Below are 18,797 nucleotides of genomic sequence, written 5' to 3' on the forward strand. Positions count from 1 at the left end.
TCACAGGATAACAAATATAATGAGCATAGGTGTTAAGAATTCTTTTCACAGATCTGAATAAGTCTCACAACTACGCTCCTTTGCTTGCGCCTCCTTTTTTCCTGTTCACTTTGCTATACCTACTGTCTCCTTTTCTCTCATCTCCCTATTCTTTATCCTCCCCCCCCCCCCCCTTCCCCAATTTAATTTCCTATATTCTCGCCTTTTCTATTTTCTCTGATGTTTCTCCTATTCTTCCTCACCCCTCTTTTCCCTTCTTCTGCTCCTTCCCTTTTCTCTTCTCTTATCTCCTCTCTTTACACTCTGTCTCTCTTTTCTATGCTTTTTACTACTTTTTCTGATCAGATCTCTCCTCTTTTCTTGCTTTTATTCATCTCTCTTTCTCTCTCCTTCCCCACTTCCTTTTTCTCTCCCCCCCCCCCCCCCCCCTCTTCTTTCCCCTATCCAGCCCTTCACTTCTCTATCCATTCTTCACGCTTTAACCTCTCTCTTTTTTACCACCACCTCTTCTTCTACTTGCTGTTTTGGTTTTGTCTATATGTTCTGTCATTTCCCCTCTCCTTTTTTTCCATCTCCCGCATCTCCTCTCTTCTCAAGCCTAACCCCCCCCCCCTTTCATTCGCTCTTCTTTTACTATTTATATCTCTACTCTACTCTAACCCTCCCCTTCTTTTTTTTTATCACTTGTTCTTCTGCTTTCTGTTTTGTCTGTTTGCTCTGTCATCTCTTCCCACCTTACCTTCACTCTTTTGTCTCCTCTCTTTCCTCTCTCCCTCCACTCTCTATTTTCTCGCTTTCTTTCTCCTTTTTTTACACTACTGCATTCAGTTTCATCTCCGTAGTTGCTTTGACTCATCTCCCACCACTACAGCTTTTTTCATTCTCTCTTCTTTTTCCTTTTTACCTTCTGCATATTCTTGCTCTCCAAGCTTTCCCTCATCTCTCTGTTCTCTTTTTACCCACTTTTCTTTTTTCCCTTTATTTCTCCTCTGGCTTCTGTTTTCTCCACTTGCTCAGTCTTCTCTCTTCACCCCCCCCCCTCCTTTTTTCTTGCTTCAAGTGTTTAGCTTGTTGATGGAAGTAGCACTCACTGACTGTCTGTGTGATATCCTGGTCTACAGGAGCAGTCTCCCTGAACTGTCTGACATCCACCATCTCATCCTCTCACTATACATGACTCTGACAGCTCATCCAACACCTACAGTGTACTCTACAACCAGAGGCTGTACACTGCTGCAGACACAGACTTGCTCATGACTGCCTGCACATGTACACAAACTCCTACACGCGTCATTTACCCAATGTATGCATACATAAAGCACGCATTGTACAGCTGTTCATCCACCTGTACACCCCTCATCACCATGTGCCCTTATATATATATCCAGAGGTCCTTGTGACTCCCACACATTACATATTATAGGCAGCCAGCACTAACAGTTCCTGCCTCCTCTAAAGATCAATATAATCCATACGTCAAATGTACCGACAGATCAATGGAAACTATTATCCAAGCAGCACCGCGAAGACTCTGCACCGTAAGTAAATACTTTGGATTTTTCATAAAAATCTGGGGATATCTCACTGGAGAGTGAAGTCCATGGGGATTAGGAGGTCTCTTTTTGTAGAGAGCAGACACTAGGGGTGATGAGGATGAGGATGATGATTTAGTATCTGTAGAAGCAGTCAGTGGGGATAATGATTATGTCTATAGAGAGCAGTCACTGCAAATAATGATTATGTCTCTGTAGAGTGTAGTCAGAGGGGGTGACGATAAGGTCTCTCTCTGTAGAGTGCAGTCACTGCGAATGAGGATAATGTCTCTCTGTAGAGTGCAGTCACTGGGGATGATAATGTCTCTCTGTAGAGTGCAGTCACTGGGGATGATAATGTCTCTCTGTAGAGTGCAGTCACTGGGGATGATAATGTCTCTCCGTAGATTGCAGTCACTGGGGATGATGATAATGATGATCTCTCTCTAGCTCTCTATCTGTAGAGTGCAGTCACTATGGATGATGATCATGTCCCTGTAGAGTGCAGTCACTGGGGATAATGATTATGTCTATAGAGTGCAGTTGCTGGAGATGATGATAATGTCTCTCTGTAGAGTGCAGTCACTGGGGATGATAATGTCTCTCTGTAGAGTGCAGTCACTGGGGATGATAATGTCTCTCTGTAGAGTGCAGTCACTGGGGATGATAATGTCTCTCTGTAGAGTGCAGTCACTGGGGATGATAATGTCTCTCTGTAGAGTGCAGCCACTATGGAAGATGATCATGTCTCTGTAGAGTGCAGTCACTGGGGATGATAATGTCTCTCTGTAGAGTGCAGTCACTGGGGATGATAATGTCTCTCTGTAGAGTGCAGTCACTATGGAAGATGATCATGTCTCTGTAGAGTGCAGTCACTGGGGATGATAATGTCTCTCTGTAGAGTGCAGTCACTGGGGATGATAATGTCTCTCTGTAGAGTGCAGTCACTATGGAAGATGATCATGTCTCTGTAGAGTGCAGTCACTGGGGATGATAATGTCTCTCTGTAGAGTGCAGTCACTATGGAAGATGATCATGTCTCTGTAGAGTGCAGTCACTGGGGATGATAATGTCTCTCTGTAGAGTGCAGTCACTGGGATAACGATGATGTCTCTCTCTGTAGAGTGCAGTCATTGTGGTGATGATAATGATGTCTCTCTCTATAGAGTACAGTCACTGAGGGGGTGATGATCATATATCTGTAGAGTGTATTCATTGGGGTGATGATGATATATCTCTCTGTAGAGTGCAGTCACTATAGATGATGATCATGTCTCTGTAGAGTGCAGTCACTGGGGATAATGATTATGTCTGTAGAGTGCAGTCACTGAAAATAATGATTATGTCTCTGTAGAGTGCAGTCAGAGGGGAAAATGATGATGCCTCGCTCTGTAGCGTGCAGTCACTGCGAATGATGATAACATCTCTCTGTAGAGTGCAGTCTCTGTGGTGATGATGATGTCTGTTTGGAGAGTGCAGTCATTAGGGTAATAATGATGTCTCTCTCTCTATGGAGTGCAGTCACTGGGGATAACAATGATGTCTCTCTCTATAGAGTGCAGTCTCTGGGGATGATGATGATGTCTTTATAGAGTGAGGTCACTTGGGGTGATGCTGCCTGCTGATGTCTCTGTCTATAGAGTGTAGTCACTGGGATGATGAGGATGTCTCTCTCTCTATAGAGTGCAGTCACTGGGATGATGAGAATGTCTCTCTCTCTATAGAGTGCAGTCACTGGGCATGATGATTACGTCTGTGTAAAAAGCAATCTCTGGGAATGATGACGATATCTCTCTGTAGAGTGCAGTCCTGGGTTGGATAATCATGTCTCTGTAGACTGTAGTCACTGGGTCTCTCTCTCTCTGTAGAGTGCAGTTATGGGTAATGATGTCTCTCTTTATAGAGTGTAGCCACTGGGATGATGAGGATGTCTCTCTCTGTAGAGAGCAGTCACTGAGCATGATAATCATGTCTCTGTAGATAATCCCCATAGTCACTATGGATGATGATGTCTCTCTCTATAGCGTGCAGTCACTGGGGATGAGGATGTCTCTCTCTCTATAGAGTCCAGTTGCTGGGCATAATGATTATGTCTCTGTAGAGAGAAGTCTCTGGGATTTATGATAGTGTCTCTCTGTAGAGCGCAGTCCTGGGCTGGACAATCATGTCTCTAGTGTGCAGTCACTGGCAGTGAATGCCTCTTTGTGGTTTGCAGTTCTTGAGAATGATGATGACGCTGCGCCTCTGTAGCATTATTGAAGTGAGAATATATACGGTAGATGTCTTTCATCAGTTAGGTTCTTCTAAGTCACTGTAAATGGTGAGGATGCTATCTCTTAAAAAAAAACGGCCAACATACAGTAATGACTTTGTTCTACTTGTAGAAACCTTGATTTAGATGGTGGCTGGAGCTCTGCTGTCTGGAGAAAAGATGGCCCAAAGGAACCGGAGCAGCACAAGCCTATTTTCAGGAATGGCCAGTAACAGCAGCATCCAGTTTAAGGGCCTCCAGCTTCTTCAATCGTACAAGCCATTAATCATCCCCTGCTACTCACTGGTGGTCTTCATCGGCATAATCGGAAATTATCTCCTAATCTACGTCATCTGCAAAACCAGAAAAATGCACAACGTCACCAACTTCCTGGTGGGCAACCTGGCATTTTCGGACATGCTGATGTGTGCCACTTGTGTGCCCCTCACACTGGCGTATGCATTTGAGCCCCAGGGGTGGGTCTTTGGACACTTCTTGTGCTATTTTGTCTACTTGATGCAGCCAGTGACTGTGTATGTGTCGGTTTTCACTTTGACAGTAATAGCAGTGGACCGGTACCATGCCACCGTCTATCCACTAAAGAGAAGGCTCACCATCCCAACTTGTGCCTATATTCTGGCTGCTATTTGGCTGGCAAGTAGTCTGATGGCCACGCCGGCTTTGGTTCACACGTACCACGTTGAGTTCCCTGACTTGGATTTCTCAATCTGTGAAGAGTTTTGGTTTGGTATGGAGAAGAAGCGTCTTGCCTATGCATACAGCACATTGATCCTCACCTATGCCCTTCCTTTGCTCATCATCTCCATCTCGTACCTTAGGATCTCCGTCAAGCTGAAGAACAGGGTGGTCCCCGGAAACATCACCTGCGTGCAGGCAGAGTGGGATCGGGCTCGGAGGAGAAAGACTTTTCGTCTCTTAGTTCTGGTGGTTGGAGCCTTTGGGGTTTGCTGGCTTCCTTTGCACATATTCAACATCATGAAAGATATTGACATTGACCTGATTGACAAACAGTACTTTAACTTGGTGCAGCTTCTGTGCCACTGGTTCGCAATGATGTCTGCATGCACCAACTCCTTCCTGTACGCATGGTTACATGACAGCTTCAGAGGAGCACTAAAAAAGATGTTCCTCTGGAGAAAGAGAAGAATCAGGCCCTCCGCCCCATGTGTCCTGAGCGTAGTTCTGTAACCGCGTCTGTTGGAGTGATTGGTGGCTGTTCGGTCTACATCCTCATGTGTAAGATCTGACTTTCTGTTGAGAACACATTCAATTATTAGGTCGCATTGTCTGCTAACCATGGACGGTTGGTGATATTCATGTACACTTACAACCAAATCATATACATGCCAGAACGTGCCTTTTCCTCAGAATGCTGCATTTGCCAAACTAAAAAAAGTATGAACAATCTACCCAGACTCATCCTGCATCCATACCATGAGCACTTATTAGCAATCACTCATCTGCTCCAGGAATAACTCCCACTAGCCAATAGCAGCATGAAAGCAGAGCAATGACTTCCTAGAAGAAGGATGGGATGCAGACTATACTATTATATCTAAATAAATGCTGCACTCTATGCAGGGCAGTTTCTAGGCTAAATTGCACACAGGGCGAGGGTGTAAAAATTGTGCACCTTCCCCCACCCCAGGGGGCTCACGAACCCTTACTCTTTAGGGACAGTCACACAGGCAGAGGTCACAAGTAGATCTGCCTACTTACTAGTGACCACCCGCTCATCCAGGAGTAAGCAGGGACCAGGAAAACACACAGGTGAAGAGAGCCCGGAAAGCCGACTCCTCCATGGGTGCCGCGCACTGACAGCCTGCAGTACCGCTACAGGACATCAGGTGTCATCATGTTGAGGCGACGTGATGATGATTTGACGTCAGACGCAGGCAGCCCTGGAGGAGTCAAGGAAGGTGATCTCGTTAGTAATCTACTTTCTTCTTCCATTTGGCTGCACCGCGTCACCAGCCCCATAGCGGTTATGTCCTTCTGCCTGCGCCCCCCTTCTACTAATTGCCGGTCTGCACCCAGGGCGGCCGCCCTGACCGCACTGCCCAAGAAACGGCCCTGACTCTATACTATCCACCAAAGATTATGCTTAGTAATGTCCATTGACTATCGGTGTGTAAAGTAAATTAGCCAGTAGAAAGTGTGGACCATTATGTAGCCTAGCGTAAGGTACACTGGTTGTCAGTCCTGTATGACCGTTATTATGTAATAGCCAATAGGAAGTGTGAGCTTTAGGGCCCTTTCACTCCGGGGTGGTGCGGTGCAGTATTTTTACCGCACCATGGCTGCGTGGGTTTCCTCCTGCATCCAAAAACATACAGATAGGTTAATTGGTCTCCCCCTAAACTAGCCCTAGACTACAATACAAACACTACACAATATAGACATATGACTATGGTAGGGATTAGATTGTGAGCCCCTCAGAGGAACAGTCAAGTGACAAGACAATGTATTATGTACAGTGCTGCAGAAGATGTTGGTGCTCTATAAATCCAAATAATAATTATACATCAGGACCCAAAGCCTACGGCCTGCATTGTATGATAGTCAAGATTGGAAGGGAATGTTTTATCATCTCTATGACCTCATGCTATAAAAAGTGTAAAATAAGCAGTCTGCAGTAAATGTGTGTTATTCTAGCTTTTCCATTTGTTTTCCCTCTTGTCTTGTGTGATGTACAGATGAAGAGTAAACAACCTAAAGTCTTCACTGAGGCAGTAGAAAAGGCAGAGTATAAAAACTCACCGTAATCCATGCCAAGTTTTTCACTAGACCACATGTGTCAAACTCCATGCCTGGAGGGCCAGATCCATGCCAGTGTTTAGGATGGACTGAGAAAGAGAGGAATGTCTTCTACCTGATGGCCACACCTTTCCTGATTCAGTCCCATCAATTAATTTGAGCTGTGTCAAAAATGTGTGAGGACCTTGTAGGATCGGTTTGACATCCCTGCACTAACTGCAGCCAATCTGATTACTCTGGGTAAGAGGCAGCAGTCCTTGCACTGCCTTCTTAAATAATTCTGGTGACATCATCACCTTCTCCATCCAATGAAGGCCCTCTCTAGAATGACATCAGTTGAACAATGTGAGGTTTAGACAGAGATCTGATACAAATCCTGCAATGCAAATTTTGCTGCTGTCTGATACAAATTCTGCAATAAGTCTGCCGTGTGTCTACTTCCTGTTTTCAGGGAAAGGGTTAACAACCAGAGTTTACATATTAGCTGTGTCTGCCGAGACTGCCAAATTTCTGTGCTGACACAGCTTATAAATGAGGGGTAATTAGACAGGCTCTTCTCTCTTAAAACACACAGAGTGCATTTCTTGATGTTTTCCTTCTGTCTAGTACCCGATTAAAAATAAAAAAAGCCAGATATTTACCTGAGGAGAGGGAAGGCTCTGTGTCCTAATGAGCCTTCCCTTCCCTCTCCCGGTGCCCTCCTCGCAGCGGCAGCTCTCCTGTTCAAATCCTCCGCTGCTGGGGACTTCGGAAGTCTTCGGGAGCCGAGTCCTCCTGGAGACAGGTGGCTCCATACTGCACACGCGCGATTACGCAATAGAGGGCGCTCACGCATGCGCGGTCTGGAGCAGCCTGTCTTCGGGAGCTTGTGGAGTAAAATCTGGAGTAGGTGCACCACTTCTTCCCTCTGATTTAGAGGCAGCTCTGGGTGTGACCGATAATCTTATAGCCAGGGGTGTAGCTACAATCTACAGGGCCCACAACAAACCTTTCCCACCCACATCCACAAAGCCTTCTCACCCACATCCCCTTCTACCTTCCATGACCCCATGGCCAAAGGGCCAATCTGCGAGGAGTCATATGACACTGTGGACACCGTAACTCCTCAACCCACAAGTGTGGCCCTTCCAACACCGGATCTGAAGGGTTTGCCCCAGTATTGAGGAAGGGAGAGTAAGTAGCTGAGATCCCCCAAAGCCACTCCCTGTGCCGACAGGGGCTACACCCCCAGTACTTTCCACTTCATAACATGAATTGCTTAACTCAGTGGTTCTCAACCTTTTTAGCATGTGTACCCCTTTGTGAGTGATCTCTAGGCAAATGTACCCCCTAGCGGAAAAAAGAAGCCCGCCGTGGTGAAAAAGTGGGCGTGGCAATTACATGATGTGGGTGGAGCCAAATACTAGCGATACTAGCCCCAGTATAGATAGCCAGGTAGTGCCCCAGTATAGATAGCCAGGCAGTGCCCCAGTGTAGATAGCCAGGCAGTGCCCCAGTGTAGATAGCCAGGTAGTGCCCCAGTGTAGATAGCTTGGTAGTGCCCCAGTGTAGATAGCCAGGTGGTGCCCCAGTATGGATAGCCAGGTAGTGCCCCAGTATAGATAGCCAGGTGGTGCCCCAGTATAGATAGCCAGGTAGTGCCCCAGTGTAGATAGCCAGGTGGTGCCCCAGTATAGATAGCCAGGTAGTGCCCCAGTGTAGATAGCCAGGTGGTGCCCCAGTATAGATAGCCAGGTGGTGCCCCAGTATGGATAGCCAGGTGGTGCCCCAGTATGGATAGCCAGGTAGTGCCCCAGTATAGATAGCCAGGTAGCGCCCCAGTACAGATAGCCAGGTAGTGTCCCAGTACAGATAGCCAGGTAGTGCCCCAGTGTAGACAGCCAGGTAGTGCCCCAGTACAGATAGCCAGGTAGTGCCCCAGTATAATCTTACGGAGTCCTGTTCCCGCACAGACTCCTCTCGCCGGACTCTCCTCCTTTCGCTGCGTCTTCCCACTATGGTTACTTCCGGCAGCAACTCTGACGTCATGAGCGGCTGCCGGGTAACCATGGCGACAGGACGCTAGGCGGCGATAGGAAGAGAGCCCGGACAGGAGGAGAGCCCGGCGACAGGAGTCCACGCAGGAATGGGGATAAATAAGTTGCTGCGCCTCACCGACATTGCCTGCCATGCCCGACAGTTCTCTCCCGGGGGTGAGATCCACCATTTTTTCTGCAGCCCCTGGGGGACCCCCTGACAGCTGCCGATGTACCCCCAGGGGTCCACGGACCCCAGGTTGAGAACCACTGGCTTAACTGATTATTCAGAGCGACAGACAAAATCTTTAAATCCAGCCTCATACCCCACTTTCCCTGTCACACCTTATAACTGTGTGTGACAGCTTCTCGGGCTGAAGGAGGGCGGAATCCAGTGCTGGCATAAAACTCGGAAAACTTGTATCATGGCACTTGTGAGTTATTTTACTCAATAACCTCATAACATACATAAAATTGTATGAGGACTGGTGATAATACAGTGCGACAGCCATGATGGTTTCTCCGAGGAGGATGAAACTGTGTGTTTGAGGCCGCTTTCAAACGGAGGACTGAACTGCACACTTGCCGAGCAGCTCAGCATCCGGACTCTGGGCCCTCTTTCCTGCTGCTACCCCGCAATTACAACAGTACATGGATACTATTCTATGGGATGAATGGCAATGTGTCCTCTGTCTAAAAATATCATGCAAGTCAGGTTTGTGCATTGCTGAAATGCTTTGGACAATCCCAGACAAAAAGGGAGAAATTGGCAGCGCTCCTAATTAGGCTGCACCTGAAATGACTACCAACAGAGGTGTGCAGAGCCCCCTAGAAGCTAAATACACCCCTTGTATTCAAAACAGATGCAAACTATGCACTAAACCCTAAACTCAGATTAAAACGGAATGAAAACTGAAATAGCACATGGATGCAGCTAGCCCAGACAGACGTGTGTGAACAGGCTCATACTTTCTTATAGGATAGCACGCTTGCGTTTTGCAGGTCTGTGGGTTTGCCGTCATCTTCTCTGGGAAGCAGTCCAGCAGCAGACCTAGTGACGGTGGTCAGGAAACATAGAACAGCCTTATTTATGGAATTTTTGGTGCTCTCATGGGGCTTGATTCACAAAGCGGTGCTAACCCAGTTAGAGACTTTAGGCGTGATAACCATTGCACCACGCTGGTGAAAGGCCAGTTTAGGCATGATAAGTTTAGGCGTGATAAGTTTAGGCGTGATAAGTTTAGGCATGATAAGTTTAGATAAGTTTAGATCGCACGGAAAGTCCCGTACGCAAAGCAGCGCCATTAAACTCTATGTGAAGTGCACCAGACTTTGCTAGCGCAAAACTTTTAATCAGCTGTGCACTGCGGTGCTAACCCAGGTGGTAAACTTATCACGCCTAAACTTATCACACCTAAACTTATCATGCCTAAACTGAGTTTAGGCGTGATAAAGGGCTTTTCACCAGCGTGCTAACTGTTAGCACCGCTTTGTGAATCAGGCCCATGGTCTTTTGTACTCACTCTATGTGCTGAGCTGTCAGTCAAGACGCAATGCAGTATCACAGAAGTCTGCACTCCTTGCATTGATGTAAAAATGAACTCTTTATTGCATTTGCATTAAAAGCATAGCAAAGTTACAAGTGCTGGGTCCGAAACGCGTCAGTGCGTTGTGGTGTAATGCATGTTTTTTCCTGTTGGGTTCTACTGCGTTGTAGCTGCCGTCTGCGCATTAACGCAATGTGACACGCATGCCTTGCGTCAGGAACGCATGCATGAAATAACGTTTGTTTGCTTTGTGAATGAGCCCTAATGCAGATGCAGCAGGCACAGCGTTTGTGTTTGGGGAGAACTGATTGAAATAGAACTATTGAAGTAGAGGAAACTGCGTAATGCTTTGAAAATGGATCAAAGAGCATGAAGCAGTAAAGATTACTAAATACCTCTGAACATGCATGCTATATGCACAAGAAAACATGCAAAGAACAAGTGCAGGGCCGGATTTACTATAAGGCAGTGTAGGCACTTGCCTACAGGTAACTGATGATGGAAAGGCGACTCACTCCACTCCCCTAGTGCCTTCCTCCCTCCCTCCTCCCCTATGCAGAGTCCCGAGCAGCGATTACTCACCCGGGTGTCAGCATTCCAGTGATGAGAACTACCTCCAGTCGGGGAGTAGACACCTGTAGCTACTTAATACTGAGGGTAATTCTGGCTACCTAATACTAAGGGACACCTGTAGCTACCTATGACGGGTAAGGGAAGTGAGGAAGAAGTGACAGCTGGTACAGCCAGCACACTTGTGGTGAGGTTCAGTAGGTGTATGTAGGTTCATGGAGGGTGAAGTCTGGGGTGCCAGGATATCTGTGCCTATAGGCTCCTGTGAGGTAAATCCAGGCCTGCACAGGCGTCTGACCTTTGTGAAAAACCCACTAAAAAATGATCTCAGCATTATAGAAGACAAAGTGTTACGTGTGTCCGTGGGTCTCAAAACCTGTGTTGTGTGAACAAACAATCCACCTATACATGCATCAATAAAGCATAAATAAGTACAATCTGCCCTGCAGGTGGGTGCAGTGTGGAATAACAAACTAAATTTATAAATTAAATAAATGTATTTAACATTTCATATCCTTGAGGCAGGTGTGAATGATAGCCAGAAAAAGGCAAATCTGTGGTATATCCAACCTAAAATTACACACAGTGGCCTCAATTCACGGAGCATTATCAAACGTTTATCAAACACTTTATGAAACGTTTGATAATTTACCTCATGGGTAAAATCTCATTTTAAATTCACTAAGGTGTTATATATTTATCGAATGTTTTACCGATAAAACGTTCAACAAATATATAACAACTTAGTGAGATTTTACCCATGAGGTAAATTATCAAACGTTTGATAAAGTGTTTGATAAACGTTTGATAATGCTCCGTGAATTGAGGCCAGTGGCAGTCAGTTTTGTAGAGCTGAGAATCACTAATTCAGCAACTGAAGGGAAATCTATACATTGCCACCACTATAATATCAACATACACGTCATTATAGATGAGATGTCACTCATCCAAAAAATGTCTTGGGTGCAATCAGCAACAACAAATCAGCAAAAAATACTTGGAAGGGCCCATTCACACTTGCATTTTCAGTTTTGCAGCAGTGATTTTTCCGCAATTTCACGAGGAAAAATCACTGAACACTGCGGCGATTTTACCGCGATCGCGTTTTTGGGCGATTTGTGGCGATTAGCGCAAATCACCCAAGTAAGAACGGGCCCATAGGGTTTCATTACACTAGCAGTTTTAAAAAGCGCTAGCGTTTGAGCATTTTGCTGAAATCACTGCAAAACGCTCTAGTGTGAATGGGGCTGAGTTGTCAAATTGCTTCAAGGAAAGAAAAATAAATGTCTCCACAATCTCTGATGTATGTAAGGCCTCTTTTCCATGGACAGTTGAACTGTGTGCTCAGCAAGCAGTTACCAAGCAGCAGTGAGCAGTTACCAGGCAGCAGTGAGCAGTTACCAGACAGCAGTCAGCAGTTACCAGGCAGCAGCGAGCAGTTACCAGGCAGCGGTGAGCAGTTGTGAGAGTTTGAGAGGCATTTCACTGCCTATCAACTGTCCGTGGAAAAGAGGCCTAAGATTCAGTAGCTAATTACAGCAGAGTCTCTGTTATCCAGAATTCAGGCAACTGGATTTTTGCCGCTAATGGCAGTCTATGAGCCGCATGAAAAAAATGCATATAAAAAACGCATATGCGTTTTGTATGCATTTTTAAAAATGCTGGTTTTGTTGCATGATATTCAAAAAGCCTCAAAAGTGCACATAATGAAAGTCAATGGGAACGCAATGTATTGCATTTTTATATGCTTTTTTAATTTGTTTTGTGATGTATTTTCGCTTCCTGATGTCTTCCTAGTGATTTGCATAAAACACAATGTAAAAACACATTGAAAATGCATACAAAACGCATATGCGATTTATATATGCAAATCGCAAATGCATAAAAACGCAAGCAAACTGCTTGAAAAACGCACATGCGGGAAAAAACGCTAATGCAAACGCACTACAAAAAAAACTGCACAAGATCTAAAACTCAACCTTTTAATCACAGCCATATGTGCACCCAGCCTCAACTAACCGGCATGCCTGATAGATAACAGAGACCTCTGCTTTGGGGTGTTCTGGGGGGGGGGGGGGTTGCGAGGCTACAAAATACTCACCGAGCCTCCACCGATCCTCCAGTGATGTCCTGCATCACCTTCCGGGGCTCCAAGAGGCTTCCGGCGTCTGTGCACGGAAGTCGGTGTCACATGACCACCAGATGCGGGTCAGCTGACAACCTGCGGGTCAGCTGAAAAGCTGTTAGGAGCATGCGAGGTGATGCAGGACTTCGCTGGAGGATTGGTGGTTGCTTGGTGAGTATTCTGCCTGCACCAGGGGGGAGATTAGTGCTTTTTTGTCCGGTTGGTCAAGCAACCGGCAAGCACATGTATCAGGCATCAGGTAATCCCCGCTGGTGGTGGATACCAGGGACAATGCTGTATTGTAAATGACATAACGCATGCAGTGTGCAATTGTACGCACACAGATTTTATGCAAATTCACATGCAGGGAAAGCAAACACAAAGTGCTGAAGTGTGATCCCTGCCTAAAGGAATCCAAGACTCTCCTGCTTTGTTGTAAGGTGGCCACTAACGATTCGTTACCGAACGATCGTTTACAACGATTATTTGTATGAAGGATCGGAAATGATTGTTTGGGACCACTAACGGAAAAAAATCCCCTAACCAATCCAATCAGATTAATGAAATTAGATAGGTTAGGAGATTTTTGCCCATTAGGGTGGCCACTAACAATCCAATCTTTTTCATCCAATCTTACCAAATCTATGTAGTAGACCAGTGCTGTCCAACTTCATGGGCATGGAGGGCCATTTTTTTTCCAGACCCCATGGTGGAGGGCCGAAGGTTCTTGCTAGAGCCGCAGACCCCCCCCCCCCCGACACACACACCCCCCCCCCCCCCCCCCCGGAAAAAAATGCGATTAAAGGACAGTTAGATTGGCAGCACTTTTCACAAAATGCAATTTAAAATAACGGTGAAGTTGTGTGGCGCCAGAAATCACGAGGGTTCCGTTGAGCGGCGCGCTACGCGCGCCTCGCCGAAAAGTGGGTGTGGCCATGGACCAGAATGCGGGTGTGGCCACAGGTGGAGGCAAATTTACATGAACTTAGCAATAGATTAGGACAGTGGTGGTAAACCTTTTGGTGGCCGAGTGTCCAAACTGCAACCCAAAAGTCACTTATCTATCGCAAAGTGGCAACAGCAATTTAAACTACATACAAACGTTTTAACTCATACATGAACATTATGGAAAATCCAAGTTGAAAATAAACTCTGAAGATAAACAATTTCATCCATCCTACTCCTGAAAAATGTATTTTTTTTTTAGAACCTCCCAGTTTTATTTTCCGTTTTAAAAAGCTAAAAAAGGTTTAATGCTATTGTCTCATGATGATGATTCAGCTTTTCCATAGTCTCGCAGTTCGCAATCATGTGACCCCCAACAAGACAAATTCAGCAATCATGAGGCCCCCAACAAGACAAATTCAGCAATCATGAGGCCCCCAACAAGGCACATTCAGCAATCATGAGGCCCCCAACAAGACAAATTCAGCAATCATGAGGCCCCCAACAAATCATGAGGCTCCCAACAAGACAAAATCAGCAATCTTGAGGCCCCCAACAAGGCAAATTCAGCAATCGTGATGCCCCCAACAAATGAGGCCCCCAACAAGACAAATTCAGCAGTCATGAGGCACATAAATAGAGAGCATTTCACATAAATAGGCAGAATTCCCCTTTAATATGGTAGACACCTCTTACCTGGCTTCTGTATTCTCCTCTACTGGCTGCTGTGCCTGGCTGGCCTGGCAATAGTGTTTTCGGCCAGATTGGTGATGATGTGTGGGCTGAAAGGCCTTGCGGTGCTGCTGTGGCCGGGCTGGCGGTGATGCTGTGGTGTGGCCGGATGAGGTAGTAACAGGTGTCCCCCCAGTTAGATAGTGACAGGTGTCCCCCCAGCTAGATAGTGACAGGTGTCCCCCCAGTTAGATAGTGACAGGTGTCCCCCCAGTTAGTGACAGGTGTCCCCCCAGTTAGATAGTGACAGGTGCCCCCCCCAGTTAGTGACAGGTGCCCCCCCAGTTAGATAGTGACAGGTGCCCCCCCAGTTAGTGACAGGTGCCCCCCCAGATAGTGACAGGTGCCCCCCCAGTCACATAGTGTCAGGTGTCCCCCCCAGTTAGATAGTGACAGGTGCCCCCCCCCCCAGTTATAGTGACAGGTTCCCCCCAGTTAGAGTGACAGATGCCCCCCCCCCCCCAGTTATAGTGACAGGTTCCCCCCAGTTAGAGTGACAGGTGCCCCCCACCCCCAGTTAGATAGTGACAGGTGCCCCCCAGTAAGTGACGGTTGCCCCCCCAGTCAGCGTCCATTACCTCGCTCCTGTGCCCCGCTGCCTCACAGCTCAGACCTCACAGATCGCGGCGACTGAAACAAGCAGAGCGCACGCATAACACGCGCGGCAGAACGTCACATGGGGAAGTGATTGATTTCACTTCCGCATGTGACGTACTCCGTGCGGGTGTTATGCACGCGCAGCGCGCTCTGTCTGCCTCCTGTCGCCGCGATCTGTGAGGTCTGAGCTGAGCTGTGAGGCAGCGGGGACACAGGAGAGGCCACACAAGAGAGAGCAGGCATGGCGCCCATAGCGCACGCCATGCCTGCATCTCGGGGAGAGGAGCGGGCCGCAACAGGAGGCCTAGCGGGCCGGATGCGGCCCGCGGGCCGCCAGTTGGACAGCACTGTAGTAGACGATTAAAACTGAGTGAATATATTGAATGGATACTATAGGCAGTTCTCTTATATTACATAGAAATGGTAAGATTGGATGAAAAAGATTGGATCATTAGTGACCACCCTTAGTGGTACCAAACGATCATCGAAAAAAAAAATTTCATGTACAAATAAAATGCAGCTACAATGGTTATGTCATTCCTCCACATGACGTACAATAATTCTCCAGTAGCCAAAAAGTAGGTGTGACTTGTGACAAGAAACTAGGTGTGGTGCTATGCAGAGTGTTAGTGAGATCTGGTGCACTGCAGAGTCACTGAGACTTGGTGCTCTGCATTGAGTCACTGAGACTTGGTGCTCTGCAGAGAGTCACTGAGATTTGGTGCTCTGGAGAGTCACTGAGATTTGGTGCTCTGCAGAGAGTCACTGAGATTTGGTGCTCTGCAGAGAGTCACTGAGATTTGGTGCTCTGCAGAGAGTCACTGAGATATGGTGCTCTGCAGAGAGTCACTGAGATTTGGTGCTCTGCAGAGAGTCACTGAGAGTTGGTGCTCTGGAGAGTCACTGAGATTTGGTGCACTGCAGAGAGACACTGAGATGTGGTGCTCTGCAGAGAGTCACTGAGATTTGGTGCTCTGCAGAGAGTCACTGAGATTTGGTGCTCTGCAGAGAGTCACTGAGATTTGGTGCTCTGCAGAGAGTCACTGAGATTTGGTGCTCTGCAGAGAGTCACTGAGAGTTGGTGCTCTGGAGAGTCACTGAGACTTGGTGCTCTGCAGAGAGTAACTGAGATTTTATGCTCTGCAGAGTCACTGAGATTTGGTGCTCTGCAGAGTCACTGAAATTTGGTGTATTGCAGAGAGTCACTGAGATTTGGTGCACTGCAGAGAGTCGCTGATATTTGGTGCACTGCAGAGAGTCACTGAGATTTGGTGCTCTGCAAAGAGTCACTGAGATCTGGTGCACTGCAGAGAGTCACTGCAGTGTTCTTTCCAGGCTGTTTTAGCCGGGTGCTCCACCCGGCTAGTTTTGGTGAGCACCCGGCTGTTATTAGCTCACCTCCTCCTATGCTGTAAGCAGAGTTGTGCGCAGAAGCACATGCCCTGCATTCTCTCATCTTGCCCCACCCCGCTACTTTTTCATGCCACCCGGCTACATTTTCATACCACCCGGCTAGAAAAAAATTCTGGGGAGAACACTGCACTGAGATTTTGTGCTCTGCAGAGTCACTGAGATTTTGTGCTCTGCAGAGTCACTGAGATTTGGTTCTCTACAGAAATCAATAAAATATGTTGAGAAGTAGATATTCCCTAAGAATGGATACTTTCCTCAAAGATCTACCTAAATACACTACAGATGTTTTATAAGATTTGCCACTCTACTAAGGTTCACTGAGGCTGTACAGCAGGGATGGTCAATGAATTGCTCATGATTCAGAGGTTTTGCAAATTTCATGCAGATTTTGTACATATTTATAAAGCTTGGAAGTGGATCAATCAAATAAAGGGGTTGGCCTTTCACAAGGCTAAACCTGCTTCCTCAGGCGGAGTATCTAGGAGGCATAAAATCGGTATGCTACAAAAGAGTCTCCATACCCACGGCGCTGAGCGCATGGACACTCTGCAGCGTACTGATTTTATGCCTCCCTGTGAAAAACGTAGCAAGGGGAGTTCATCCTTATAAAGCCAGGTTTTTTTTTTTGCCTGAAATTGACCTCTGTCCTCTGTGCGGGAAGTGAGTTCACTGCTACCTCCTTTTGAAGCTTCTGATTTGCGATTTTTACTGGATGCTACCAGCAGCAACACAAGAAGAAAAATGCAGAAAAAAAAAATCAGCATGCAGGACTTTTTTAAATTGCATCAAAAATCAGAGTTGCATGTGAAATCGCATCATCAATTGTAGTGTAAAAGAACTCTTAAACTTTTTTTTTCTTTCAAATCAGCCTTTATTAAACAAGCTGAAGTATTACAAACAACATAATAAATTTTCTTAGCCAGTACAGCACTATGATGTAACTTAAAGCGGTATAAAACCCTGACATAATGTTCAATAAAAACAGGTTATAGTAGTTATGACCTTTGCAAACCTATTTGCCAAGACCTTCGACAGTATCTTAACATCAGCAGTCAAGAGTGAAATGGGCCTATACGAATCTGCCTTGAGTGGATCTTTCCCTGGTTTTGGGATCAATATGATAACCGCTTCGGTCATAGATTTAGGTAATATACCAGTTTTGAGTGTTTCATTAAAAACTTCCAACATTTCTAACTCATCCAGAGTAATTGGTGCGTCCAACATGACTGCGTTCTCCTCACTAATCTCAAGTAGTGGTATAGAACTCAAATAGCCTATTAGTTCTTCTGCAGAGTAACTTATTTTAGATGTGTATAAGTCTGCATAGAAACTTTGCAATTCCCCAGCAATACCCTTATTATCAGTTACAATTCCCCCCCCCAGGAGTAGACAGGGCACTAATATGATTCAGAGGAGTTTGTGCTTTTGTGATAACAGAGAGCAAATGGCCTGTCTGGTCTCCTTGTTCAAAGAAGGCCTGCTTAAAGAGAATCTGAAGCGAGAATAAATCTCGCTTCAGAGCTCATACTTAGCAGGGGCATGTGTGCCCCTGCTAAAACCCCGCTATCCCGCGGCTTAACGGGGGTCCCTTCACCCCCAAACCCACCCCCGCAATAGTTGGTCGCAAGTTGGTTGTGAAATTTCTTCTTCCTGGAGGCAGAGCTAACGGCTGCAGCCCTGCCTCCAGTCGCGTCTATCAGACGCGCATCGCCGCCTCTCCCCCGCCCCTCTCAGTGAAGGAAGACTGAGAGGGGCGGGGGAGAGGCGGAGATACACGTCTGACAGACGCGCATGGGGCAGGGCTGCGGCGGTTAGCCCTGCCCCAACCAGGAAGCGCTCCGCCGCTGCACTGAGGGGATTTGGGGGATCAGGGACCCCCGTTAAGCCGCGGGATAGCGGCGTTTTAGCAGGGGCACACATGCCCCTGCTAACTATGAGGTCTGAAGCGAGATTTATTCTCGCTTCAGACTCTCTTTAAGAAAAAATCTTTTATGATTGGCTTTAGCAATTAAATATTCGTTTACTAAATCCTGTGCTTGTATCCAGGCAGCTTTATTAGCATCTGTAGGATCAGTAACAAAGGTGACCTCCGTGTCCATCAACCTCTTGGTTAGATGTTCATGTCTCTCTCTGGTCTTAGACCTAATTTTATTAATTTCCCTCATAAAGATACCTCTAAGGCTTTAAAGGCCTCCCAAGAGATACCATGTTTAGATGTATCATTATTATATGCAAAATACAAAGTAATTTCTCGAATAATTTCTGAATGTGTCTCTATTAGGGTGAGCCAAA

At 46.5% G+C, this 18,797-nt stretch overlaps 1 protein-coding gene across 1 annotated transcript; it reads left to right on the forward strand.

Moving 5' to 3' along the window:
* The first annotated feature begins 1,292 nt into the window (after positions 1-1,292).
* On the forward strand, positions 1,293-4,992 carry PRLHR (prolactin releasing hormone receptor). Its single transcript, XM_068256862.1, has 2 exons — positions 1,293-1,538; positions 3,917-4,992. The coding sequence occupies exon 2, from the start codon at positions 3,931-3,933 to the stop codon at positions 4,990-4,992; it is 1,062 nt and encodes a 353-aa protein (XP_068112963.1). The 5' UTR covers positions 1,293-1,538; positions 3,917-3,930.
* Positions 4,993-18,797: the final 13,805 nt, after the last annotated feature.

Source organism: Hyperolius riggenbachi, chromosome 10 (genome assembly GCF_040937935.1).
Source record: "Hyperolius riggenbachi isolate aHypRig1 chromosome 10, aHypRig1.pri, whole genome shotgun sequence".
NCBI classification, from domain to species: Eukaryota; Metazoa; Chordata; class Amphibia; order Anura; family Hyperoliidae; genus Hyperolius; species Hyperolius riggenbachi.

Excerpts from the sequence above, each read along its gene's own strand:
- PRLHR (XM_068256862.1), top strand. The coding sequence starts at position 3,931 with ATGGTGGCTGGAGCTCTGCTGTCTGGAGAAAAGATGGCCCAAAGGAAC.